The 12,294-nt window shown below is 40.3% G+C and overlaps 1 protein-coding gene across 1 annotated transcript; it reads right to left on the bottom strand.

The window, feature by feature from the left end:
* Nucleotides 1-652: 652 nt before the first annotated feature.
* Nucleotides 653-8,942, bottom strand: LOC143433805 (tyrosine-protein kinase BTK-like; the record flags this gene model as incomplete). Its single annotated transcript, XM_076706275.1, has 4 exons — nt 8,775-8,942; nt 7,669-7,767; nt 3,509-3,577; nt 653-734 (listed from the first exon to the last, which is right to left on the bottom strand). Coding segments are annotated over exons 1-4 (391 nt in total), but the record flags the coding sequence as incomplete, so codon positions are not given.
* Between the last annotated feature and the right edge of the window lie 3,352 nt (nt 8,943-12,294).

The raw sequence follows: 12,294 nt of genomic DNA, 5'->3' as shown, positions 1-12,294 counted from the left end.
TCATACCCAATATGTTACATATTGTATAATCATTGAGCCATCCACCGCCTTTGTAAATGGTGCAGCATTTACATGATATTGTTATATAAATAAGAAAATGAAGGTGTCCACAATTACAAAACTGCATTAGAGAGGGTTGGTGAGATGGCTCCCTGGGTGAAGGAACTTTCAATGCAAACCTAATGACAAAAGTTCCATTCTTGGAACCCCACAATGGAAGGAGAATACTGAATACTGAAAGTTGTCCATTATTGCCCACACGTGCACACAAAAACACACCACCACCAACAACAACAACAGCAACATTTTAAAAGCACAAAATTGTGCTAGAGAGATGATGATGGAACTTGGTTTGAACTCTCAGTCTATTAAGTTATCTTTTGTTCCTATGATGGACTATTAATCTGTTGAGGCAAAACACCCTCTCTCACTCTCCTTTTCTCCTCCCTCTATTACCCCCTGCTGAGGTCCCTTTTCCATTTTATGAATTCCTTTTCCTTTCTCTCTCTCTCTCTCCTCTCTCTCTCCTCTCTTCTCCTCTCTTCTCCTCTCTTCTCCTCTCCTCTCCTCTCCTCTCCTCTCCTCTCCTCTCCTTTCTTACAATTTTCTTCTTTTCCTTTCTAAAACTAGTTTACTTTCAAGCAATTCTCACCATTTTTGAGCTGGTGAATCCAGCGCTTTCTCAGCTCTTCAGTTGGGGAGAAAACATAGAGAGGTCCTTCATCATATACGACCTGGAGTGGCAAACACAGTAAATTCTAAGGTTAGGGCTCAGAAGGCAAAAAGAAAGATCTCAGAGCAATGAGTGAGTCTTAAGGTATAGCATTGTATATTTGTTGTATAAAAGAAAGAAAAAACAAACAGCGTCTTCAGTTAGCAGTGGTTCAAGGGTCAGGTAAACCGGCTGAAGAATTCCTGAACTACTCGTGTCCAAGGATGTAAAACTTCAAAGCTCTTGGCTTTTGAATACTCTTAAATCCCATTAATGCATGTTTTATGTGTCTATTTACTTTACAATGTTTCCCTTAGTTCTTGGTAGAATTTTTCCTTTAGCAGAGGATATTTATGATTTCAGTATTAAATTTTGGTTTGTATGGAAGAAATTGAATTATATGACTTAAACTTTTTAAGATTTTGGAGGGGGCTTGGATAAGACAGGGTAAAATTTTAATTTGTGATGATTACACCTGTCTCCAGTTGTTTTTTTTCTCACTAATATTTGTCAAAACAAACCCAAATTAAAACTACAAATTTATTTTGTATTGAATAAGAATATATCTGGGATTATTGTCAACTCCATCAGTATTCTTCAAACACCATTTTCATTGTGTCGGGTATTACAAGAGATGCATAAAATATAAAGGATTTGATTCTAAAGTCAAGCATGGTGACATATACCTGTAAGCCCATTACTCAGGAAGTTGAGGCAGAAGGATGGTGAACTCTAGCTAGCCTTGGGTACATAGTAACAATGTCAAAAAAAGTTTGGGGTCTAACTCTCATAAGGTTAATAGATATCACACAATGAATTGTAAAGTCAAATACAGTTTTTTGAATTATGAATTATTCTTAATTAATGCTGTTCTTCATTATCTGCTCAACAAGATCATGTTCAAAGACAGTGATAATAAAAACAATGTCACAAACACCCTACCTTCACAAGTTTTCTGTCAGTAACATGAAATCATTTTACATTTTTCTTTTTGCCTGTTGGCCTTGCTATGCTCATAAATCCATGACAGAAAGCCCCCTCCCCTGAGACTTTCCACTTCCTTTTCTGACTTTCACTGCTCAGAGGCTGCTACATTCACTTCATGTGACCTACACAGCTCTCAGGATACAAACAAGCCAACTGGAAGCCCAAATTGTACTCTCTTCTATGGCTTACATCGTATCTATCAAAAAGACACTCTTCCTTTGTTTCAGACTAGACCAGAAAGTATATTAATATCTAATAAGCCTTCCCCATACTGAATGTCCTCATATACTATCCCTTCCCTCCCCTTTTCAACCCACATGACCACCATTAAATAGACATGCAGAACCAGGAGGAAGTGAGATGAGCAGTCAATAAGCAGAGTGTCTTTCTCAATTTAGTCATCACAAACAAGACCTAACAGAATAGGGTTCCTGCTGATTTGTAAGCTTTTTGAGGTGTAGATGGAAAGAAACTGTGGTACATAGGGAAAACGCAAAAGTAAATATGCTTGTCAATTTCATATATTGTGTGTAAATTTCTAAAATGTAAATAAATAAATAAATAAGCCTTTGCTTATTTACATTTTTTTTCTTTTTGCCTGTTGGTCTTGTTGCCCAGGAGCATATTTACTAAATAAAGGGCTTCCGATAGTAAATATATGCCATTGGCAGCTCAGAAGTATCTTCTAAGGACCTGAGAGCCATTCTCATGAATGTTGGCATTCAAGAATAAGACATAAAGATGTCTAAGATTCCATAGAAGAACAGAATCCTTAATTTATATCATTATTAGTCAACAAACACAGCTGGGCCAATCTCATTTACAGTCACCTACTTTTTTTGTTTTTATTTGACTTCAAAAAGGAAAACATTAATCCTGCAAATAACACAGCTGAGGTATGTATTAGTCAGCCCCAGCTTTGCTTTAAAGACCCCTGACACAGAATTAATTATAATAATTGTTGCCTGGGTTACTTTTCAAGGACCTCCAAGGTCTCTTACCGACCAGAGTTACCAGTTCTGACTGGGTGTGGTAGCAATAATTAGTAAGCCTGTAATCCAAGCAGCTGGGAGGCTATGGTAGGGAGGGTTGTAAGTTTGAGACCTGCCTTACATCTCGTGGAGAGATCTCATCATTTTTTAAGTGGGTGAAGGAGAGAAGAGGAAGATTACGATGGAGAGTCTGGGATAGAGAGGGAGAAGACTAAAAGGGAGGTGGGGTCAGGAGGGAAAGGAAGATAGAGGGGGGGAAGGTTAGGAGAGGGGGATTCGAGGGACGAGAGGGGGCTGAGAGAGAGAAAAAAAATTAGAAGGGGTAGGATAGAGAGAGGAAATTAGGAGAAACCATTGGCTCTTCACTTGTGCCTGTGCCGATTCTCAAAGAATATTCTAATAGAGACAAAAACTCCACCCTCAGATCATACCATTTCTGATATGTATCCCATGAAGAGCCATGACAATTGATCCTGCATTTGCCAACAACTGATTATCTTTAACCACATGTCTCCATACCTTATGTTGCCCTGCTTATGTTTTCAATAATGTCCTCCAACCCTAGCAGGGAAGACTCCTTTGAGATGTGGATCTCCTACTTCTACAACCATCTGCCTTGTAAAGGAAACTCTCTTTTGGAAACTCATCTTAGTGACGGGCATACTAACATAGTGCAGTGGGCCAAACAGGCCTGTTTCCTTAACATGTCTTCCTTGACAACTTCAATTTCTGCTGACTGGGACCTAGTATCCTTCAACTCATTCCTAATTACTCCTTACAGAGGCTTTTCTAGAGTGCATTAGATAAAATAACTCACCTGGAATGGGTACGGGAACCTTTCAATGATTGAAATCTGTTCCATTTCACTAGACTCCTCACCCCTCCTCTGTAATGAAAAAAGGAAGTAGGGTTGGTTACCTATGGATGTGGTTTGGATGAGAATGGCCTCCATTGGCTCATGAATTTGAATACTTGCTCCCTGGTTGGTGGAACATTTGGGGAAGGATTAGGAGTGTGTGGGGGTAGCTTTGGAGGTTTCAGAAGACTCATTTCCAACCTCTCAGCTTCTGAGGTGTGGATCGTGATGTAAGCTCTCAGCTGTTCCTCTGGAGTGCCTTTGCTCCACCATCATAGACTCTACCCCTCTGAAACCATAAGCCCCAAATTAAACATTTTCTTTACTTTTCTAAATGTTTATTTATTTATGTGTATGAATGCTCTACCTGCATATATTCTTGCATGCTAGAAGAGGGCACCAGATCCCATTACAGATGGTTGTGAGCCACCATGTGGTTGCTGGGAATTGAACTCAGGACCTCTGGAAGTGCAGACAGTCCTCTTAACCACAAAGCCATCTCTCCAGCCCCTAAACATTTTCTTTTATAAGTTGTTTTGGCCATGGTGTTTATACAGTAATAGAAAAGTAACTAAGACACAAGTGCTTCTCTTTTCCCAGTTTCTTTCAGTACTGGGAATCTTCTACCGTGGCATCAAAAAACTCTAGCAAAAATGTCAGACCTTTATTTTTTAAATATTCATTTTATATTTATTTATATGTGTATTCCATAGATGCCAGAAAATGACATGCTTTGCCCCCAACCTAGAGTTATGGTGACAGTGAGAGCCATCCACTGGGGATGCTAGGAGTTGTACTTATGTCTCTGCAAGAGCAACAATTGCTGTTAACTACTGAGCCATCTCTCCAGGTGCCAAAATAATTTCTTAATGATTACTTCCATTCCAATAGCCCCATAGACATTTCAAATCATGAGCAAAAAATGTAGTTTCTCAACAATTGGTGCTAGGAATCAGATAGCTATTTCACATCACACCCCAATGTATAGTTCGGATGGGTTTAAGCAAATAAGATGAAAGGAGAACTATGATGGAATAGGGCTGTAGCTCAGTGCTAGACTGCTTCCTTATACACATGATGTTCTAGACTCAATTACCAGCACTGGAGAAAAATAAAAACAGTTACAGAGAAATGAGGATGTCAGTATGATGGTACACAGCTATAATCCCAGGGCGTGGGAGCCTGGGTACAGAGGGAGCCTAAGCCAACCTGGGCTACTTGTGCTACAGAGGGAGACTGTCAGACTGTCAAAAATACAAACAGGAAAAAAGAGAAACAAAAAGAAGAAATAAAGAGCTATGTGTGGTGGCATATATGTTTAATCTTACCATCTGGGAGCAGAGCTTTTCATAAGTTCAAGGCCACCCTGGCCAGCCAGAAATACATAGTGAGACCATTTCTCAAAGAAGGAGGATGAGGAGGAGGAAGAGGAGGAGGAGGAGGAGATAGGCTGGAGGAAGGAAAGAGACTTTGGGCAGAATAAAATAAACCAAAACCAAACTCAAAGATTAAAAAACTGGAAGAATATTTTCAACACAACAATAGTAACAAAGGACTGATTATCTTATATCAAGATGTCTTTGAAAGTGTTAGAAACTCAGTAAATACCCCAAAAAGTGGGTCAAAGGAGAAACATGCAATTCACAAATGACACATTATTGTTCAGTCTTACAGGTAAAAATGTCAGCAATGAAATATTTTTTCTCCAAAAATTTAACTGTTATTTAAAATATCTCATGTTATAAAGAATGGAGAAAATTACATCCTATGTAGTTTTCAACTTCTAGAAAATGAAATGGAATAATATAAACAAAAAATAATAAAAGCATTATTGGAATTGGAGAGATGGCTCAGCAGTTAAGAATAGTGCCTGTAGCCGGGTGGTGGTGGTGCACGCCTTTAATCCCAGCACGTGGGAGGCAGAGGCAGGCGGATTTCTGAGTTCGAGGCCAGCCTGGTCTACAGAGTGAGTTCCAGGACAGCCAGGGCTACACAGAGAAACCCTGTCTCAAAAAACCAAAAAAAAAAAAAAAAAAAAAAAAAAAATAGTGCCTGTTGTTGCAGGGACTCAGTTTACGTCTGAGGACCCACAGCACAAACACCTGTAACTTCTGGCCTCCATGCACACACTACATGTTTATATACATGTAGGCAAAACATTCAAATACCTTAAAAATGTTTGGGGCAGAAGACGGCTCAGTAGTTAAGAGCATTTGCTAAACCAGATGGTCGTGGCACATGCCTTTAATCCCAGCACTAGGAAGGCAGAGACTGGTGGAATCTCTGAGTTTGAGGCCAGCTTGGTCTACAGAACAAGTTCCAGGATAGCTAGGGCCACACACACACACACAGACACACACACACACACACACACAACCCTGCTCAAAAAAAAAAAAAAAAAAACTAGAAAAAGCAAAGAGTACTTGCTAATCTTGCAAAGGACTCAGATTTGGTTCCTAGTGCCTACATAGAGGCTTACAACCGCCTTCAAGTTCAGTTCCAGGGGATGCATCCAACACCAGAACTGATGCAGTGTTCTGGCCTCCACGGCACCAGCTACCAGGCATGCATGTGGTGCACTTACATGCACATATACATTCACAAAATAGTGAACGAACCTTAAAAAGGGGGGCAGGGAGATAGTTCCTGAGGAGATGGCCCAATGGTTTGGCTGCTTTTTCAGAGAACCTGGATTTGATTCTCAATCCCAACTTGGCAGTTTATAATGTCCTGTAACTCCAGTTCCCCAAATGGCTCGGAGAGTCAAGGCACTTGTCACCAAGCCTGATGACCTGAGTTCAATCTCCAGGACCTTCATGGTGGAAGGCAAGAACTGATTTCCACGAGTTGGCCTCTGGCTTCCATAGTCAAGCTGTGGTACATTTGCACTTACATGCAACAAACAAACAAACCAATAAACAACTAAGTGCAGCCGGGCATGCTGCCACAGCTTTTAATCCTAGCACTGAGGGGGCAGGCAGAGGCAGGTGAGTCTCTGAATTTAAATTCAGCCTGGTCTACATAATGAATTCCTGGCTAGCAAGTGCTACATGGTGAGACTCTGTCTCAAATAATCAAGAAATAAACACATACAAACACACATTAATACATAAATAAATAAACATAATTAAAAATTTTTTTTTTTCAGGAAAAGAAGGAAACAGAGAAAGGTACCTGGCTCCCATAGACACTTAAACAGGTGCACATGTATTTGTGTACACTTATGCCATACACACCCAGGAAAAAATATCTAAAACACCAACTACCTCCCAAAGAAAATAAATCAAGGTATATAGTAGCATTGTATTCTAATTATATAATGTATATGAGTAGATAGATATAGATATAGATACATATTAGATATAGATACAGATATGAAACACATGCATAACCACATATATACATACATATAAGCACCATACATACATTTAAAAATAAATCTTCAAAAAAAGAAAGCCATTTTAAAAATTTCTGTATGTATGTATGTATGTATGTATGTATTTGCAGGAACATACCTATGGAGGTCAGAGGACAGCCTCAGATATCAGTCCTCACCTCCCACCTTCTTTGAGACATGGTCACTTTTTTCAGCTGCTGCATATATGAGACTAGTTGAACCTTGAGCTTCCAGGAGTTCTCCTGTCTCCACCTCCCATCTTGCCATAGGAGGGCTGAGTTTGCAGAAGTGCATGCACTACCAGATCTGGCTTTAGGTGAGTTCTGGGGATACTCAAGCCCTTGGCCTTGCTGTGGCAAGCACTTTACCATCTCCCAGCCTGAATGAAAAAAAAACTATTTTCTTGCATTTTTGTTTTCTATCTGTTTCGTGTGTGTGTGTGTGTGTGTGTGTGTGTGTGTGTGTGTGTGTTCACATGTGAGGCCACAGTTCTCATGTGGAGGTGAGAGGACAATTTTCAGGGCTAGAACTCAAGTCATCAGAGTTGGCAAGAAGTTCGCCTCCCCAGTAAGCAATCTGGCTGGCTCCCGGTGAAGAATTTTCTAAGAAAACAAAACTGTGTTCTACAACATACTACACTGCCACCATTGTATTTAGAGTATTTGAGAGTTTCAAGTGCCTTACGATCTGTAGCTCCCCCTCATTGACACGGGCCTCATCTTACCGGAATCTGTCTTTCTGGTGGAGGATTTTTTTCAGGAACTACTGTTTCAACACACGTGATCTTCTCAACATCTATGGAACCTTTTTTACTGCCTCTTCTCTGAAGGAAAGAATGAGGAAGAAAATGAAGAAAGATTACAAGTGATCAAGCAACTAGATGTTTACACTGTTATCTAATGACCCTCTGTGGTGAGGTGGTACTTGCAGCCTAACAGAACCTGGTTTTTGTTTTTGACACAAGGTCTCACTCTGTAGCCCTGGCTGGCCTAGAACACAAGTGCTGGGATTAAAAGTATGTGCTACTGTGCTTGGTAGAACCTGTTAGCTTAAAAAAAAAACGTTTTAGAAATGTTTAAAAAGGTTTTATCTAACCTTTAAATGACAAATGGGAAACAGATAACATAGAAGAATAAATGACTATATGTATTTTTGTCACAGAAATAAAAAGGCAGGGCTGGAGAGATGGCTCAGCAGTTAAAAGCACTGACTGTTCTTCCAGAGGTTCTGAGTTCAATTCCCAGCAACCACATGGTGGCTCACGACTATCTGTAATGGGATCTGACACCCTCTTCTTGTGTGTCTGAAGCCAGCTACAGTGTACTCATATATGTAAAATAAATAAATACTTTAAAAAAAGAAATAAAAAGGCAATGTCAAATTCTTGGATTTTATTCTCAACAAGCATATAGTGAGTTCTTACCAACCACTCAATTCTATGGTAAGACTTTTTTTTTTTTCGTTTTTCGAGACAGAGTTTCTCTGTGTAGCCTTGGCTGTCCTGGAACTCACTCTGTCGACCAGGCTGGCCTTGAACTCAGAAATCCTTCTGCCTCTGCCTCCCAAGTGCTGGGATTAAAGGCATGTGCCACCATTGCTCTTGGTAAGACATTCTGAACAACTTCTTAACACACTTGACTTTTTTCCCAGGCATGACTGTACCTACCTGTAGGCCTAGGAAATATTTTTTAAAGTTTGACGTACTTAGCTCTACTTAATTCCTACCCACCACCCCTTTCTACCATGGAAGACATACCTCGTGTCTCACAAAAGATCTGAGACTATGTCCTTGAAATGGTGAAATATGGGCTCCTCCTTTGGGAAACTTACCCCACGTTCAAAGTCATATTCATAGTATGAAAGTTTGTGTACAGTCAAGAGAAATAGGCGCTTCTTAAAGTTTAAAGGTGATGTTTTCTTTTTCTGTTGGGAGCGCTTCAGAAAGATGCTCTCCAGTATCACTGCAGCCATGGCTCCCTCTCTCTGGAACTTGTTTGTGTGCTGTGAATAATGAAAGATTTTAAGGTTCTAGCATAGTCATCTTTGTCCTACGTGATTCTGCCTCAGCCCTGCAACACACATATACAACACTAGCAAGGAGCCTTATTTCTGCCTGAACTCCTTCCACAGTCCCCAGCTTGGTCAAATTTCAAGTACAGTGAATGCATACTGTTTAACCAGGGGATTGATTCTACTTGGTGAGTTTACACAACTGGGCTTCTTGTGTAAGGGAGCTGAATGCTCTAGAGCCCACAACATACCCCGGGGTGGTCAGTAATGTCTAGACACTTTACACTACTTACCCTTTTATGACACATATTCCTAATCTGTAAACAGCACATTTTTCTGTGAATCTGTTGACCCTGGTATTCTCAGAAGAGATAATTCAAATACCAGAAGTCACTAAGGCAGATACTGAACTATCAGTTCCCAGGATCCTACACAATGATATAATTTTTTCAAAAGTTGACCCACTCATGTCTGTAGCTAAAAGGACATGGAGGCTTCACCTGTCCTTATGAGCACACAATAACTGCCATCTAAGTGATTTAGCTCACTCCCTGCTGACCAGGGTATAAAGGAGAAGCTTTGTTTTCAAGCTGAGACCAGTTTTCCTACAGTAGTTTAGCACGTTGGCCTCCCTGTCGCCTCCCCTTAAATGCTTTCTTTTAAATGGCACCAGGTAAAAGTGATTTGACAATGGAGCAGTGGTTAAGAACACTTGTTGCTCTTGCAGAAAACCAGGAGTCAGTTTCCAGCACCCAGATGATGGCTCACAACCACTTGTAACCCCAGTTCCTGGAGATTTGGTGCCTTCTTCTGACCTCCTAGTGGTGTATAGATGTAAGTGCAGGCAAATCACTTATAACCATACAATAAAATAACATCTTTTTTTTTTTTTTTCAAAAAAAGTGACATAACTACGTTGCTGTTAAGGATGCCAGCTGTGCACAGCTAACTATTGAACTGATCAGGGGGTTCCCAATGGAGGAGTTAGAGAGAAGACTGAAGGAGCTGAAAGGGTTTGTGGCCCCATGAGGAGAGCAACAATACCAACCAACCAGAGCTCCCAGGGTCTAAACCACCAGCCTGGGAGCACATAGGGAGGGACCCCTGGCTCCAGCTGTATATGTAGGGGAGGATAACAATGTCAGGTATAGGTGGGAGAGGAGATCCTTGGTCCCATGAAGGCTGAACACTGAGTATGGGGGAATTCGTGGGTAGGGAGGTGAAAGTGTGGGGGATAGGTGGGGGGACATCCTCATAGAATCAGGAGGAGGGGGATGTGATAGGAGTTCCTAAGTGGGTGGGGGAAATGGGGTAAGGGGATAACATCTGAATTGTAAATAAAATATCCAATAAAAAATAAAAAAAATAAAAACAATTTTTAAAAAGGATGCCAGCTGTGCTCATTTAGGAAGAACAGTATGCTTAGAATACTCCAGGAAATTCCCCCAAACCATCAAATGCTTTTCTGTAGTGCTGATACCCCAGTGTAGCTCATGCCAACCTTCAACTCATTTGGTAGCCTAGGCAGGCCCAGAGAGCATGCCAAACCTGCTGCTTCAGCATCTACAGTGCTATCTAGATTACAGCCCTGCCACACCAGGCACAGCTCAACAATGACTTCTTCAGACAGACAGACAGACAGATAGACACACACACACACACACACACACACACACGTATGTACATGAGCAAACACACACACTGACTCCCTTCACTCAGTCTACCTGAAGTTTATGCACAATTTTACCAATTCTAAACTTTCATTAGAAATATAAATATATGTGAAAAGATAATAAGTCATAAAAAATTGATCACAGAGTAACAAAAAAAAAATCATTATATGTCCCTGGAGGATCAGTGGCTTTTTCTCTGCAAGGAGTGTGAAATTTTATTTTCACAAAATACCTTTTGCTTTTGATGCCACTATAAAAGCCAAATAAGTAAATTCAGCACTATTACTTTTTTTCTCTGAAAAAGTGATTTTTTTAAAGCATAGAGAGCAAGAGGGGGTTTGTTTTATTTTGCTGGTTTTACCTTGCTCCGTAAGTCCCCTTTCTTGCCCTCTGCCTAAAATGTACTCCTGCCAGAGTGACAAGCCATCAGTTCTACCTTCAGTTTCGGCTCAAAGTCCAATTTTCCACTTAATAGCATAATTCTCCAATTACTCACAAGTAGTGGTAACATGGCAAACCTTTGTACTCTAGTCTTATTAATTACTACATCGTAGAGTAATAAGTCATTATTACTTATTATTTGGTTATTACTCATTAATTATAATTAATAAGCCATTATTACTTGTTAATTGTAATTCATAAGTCATTATTACTTATTGATTGCTAAGTCATTTGTAAAATATCACTCTTGCTTCATGATGAATAAAAATCAAGTACCTCTTCATAATCAAAGACCCAAATTACGGAAGGCAAAATAAAACCCTAAAGAAACTGAGTAGCATAAGAAGTATAGGGTCAAAAAGCATCCCAAGGAACCATATCCATTAGTGTATGTGCTAGAGAGTAGATCGCTCATGAGCCTTTTTCCCTTCGATTATGTTGTGTGATCTTAGTGGACACATTCCCTGCTTAGGCCTAGCATCAGTTTCAGTCTGGACACCTGCTCTTATGTCCTATGCTACTGTTGCTTCTTCCTTCCTTCCTCCCTCCCTTCCTTCCTTCCTTCCCTCTTTCCTTCCTTCCTTGAACAAATCCAATTTGTACAAGCGGAAGACTCTTGTGTCTCTCAAGTGCTTATGTTGAAGTAAGTGTGCTGGTCTAAATATGAGGAAGTAAGCCACCACGCCCCTCTGAGCAAGGAGCGAGAGGGCCTCTACCTCTAGACCATTGAACTGCATGGTTACTGGAATGGCCATGGTTGACTATCCCTTTGTTCTTCTTCCTTTCCTTAAATTGCAATCCAGACTCACGGAACCTAAAAATGTGGTCGTTCTTTCTTAGGTACCTCTGGTCCACTAGCCAATAATATAAAAGAAAAGGCATCTATCTCTGTGTCTTCCAGAAGGCTGGCACAGTGCAGCGAAGTGCTCTTTGATAGCAGATAGAGCCTTGGAGCTACTTATTGTGGGAAGCTCCAATTTTGCCTCTAGCAATGTCATTGGCTAATAGAGACATCCAAACACACAAAAAATATGCATGATGAAAGCTGACCTGGCACGTGTTAGTCAAGGGGGTGAGAGACGCAGTGGAAACAGAAGTAACAGAAATGTCACACATACTGAGAGAAGTCCATTCAGGTGATGAAAAAAAAAAAAAAAAGGGAGAGAAAATCTAACTTGTTTGTGTGACACATAGTTTCAGTGTTATAACAATATTAAAATCCAAAT

This window comes from Arvicanthis niloticus, unplaced genomic scaffold (genome assembly GCF_011762505.2).
Source record: "Arvicanthis niloticus isolate mArvNil1 unplaced genomic scaffold, mArvNil1.pat.X pat_scaffold_1789_arrow_ctg1, whole genome shotgun sequence".
In the NCBI taxonomy this organism is placed as follows: domain Eukaryota; kingdom Metazoa; phylum Chordata; class Mammalia; order Rodentia; family Muridae; genus Arvicanthis; species Arvicanthis niloticus.
This window is presented reverse-complemented; position numbering and strand designations above follow the sequence as displayed.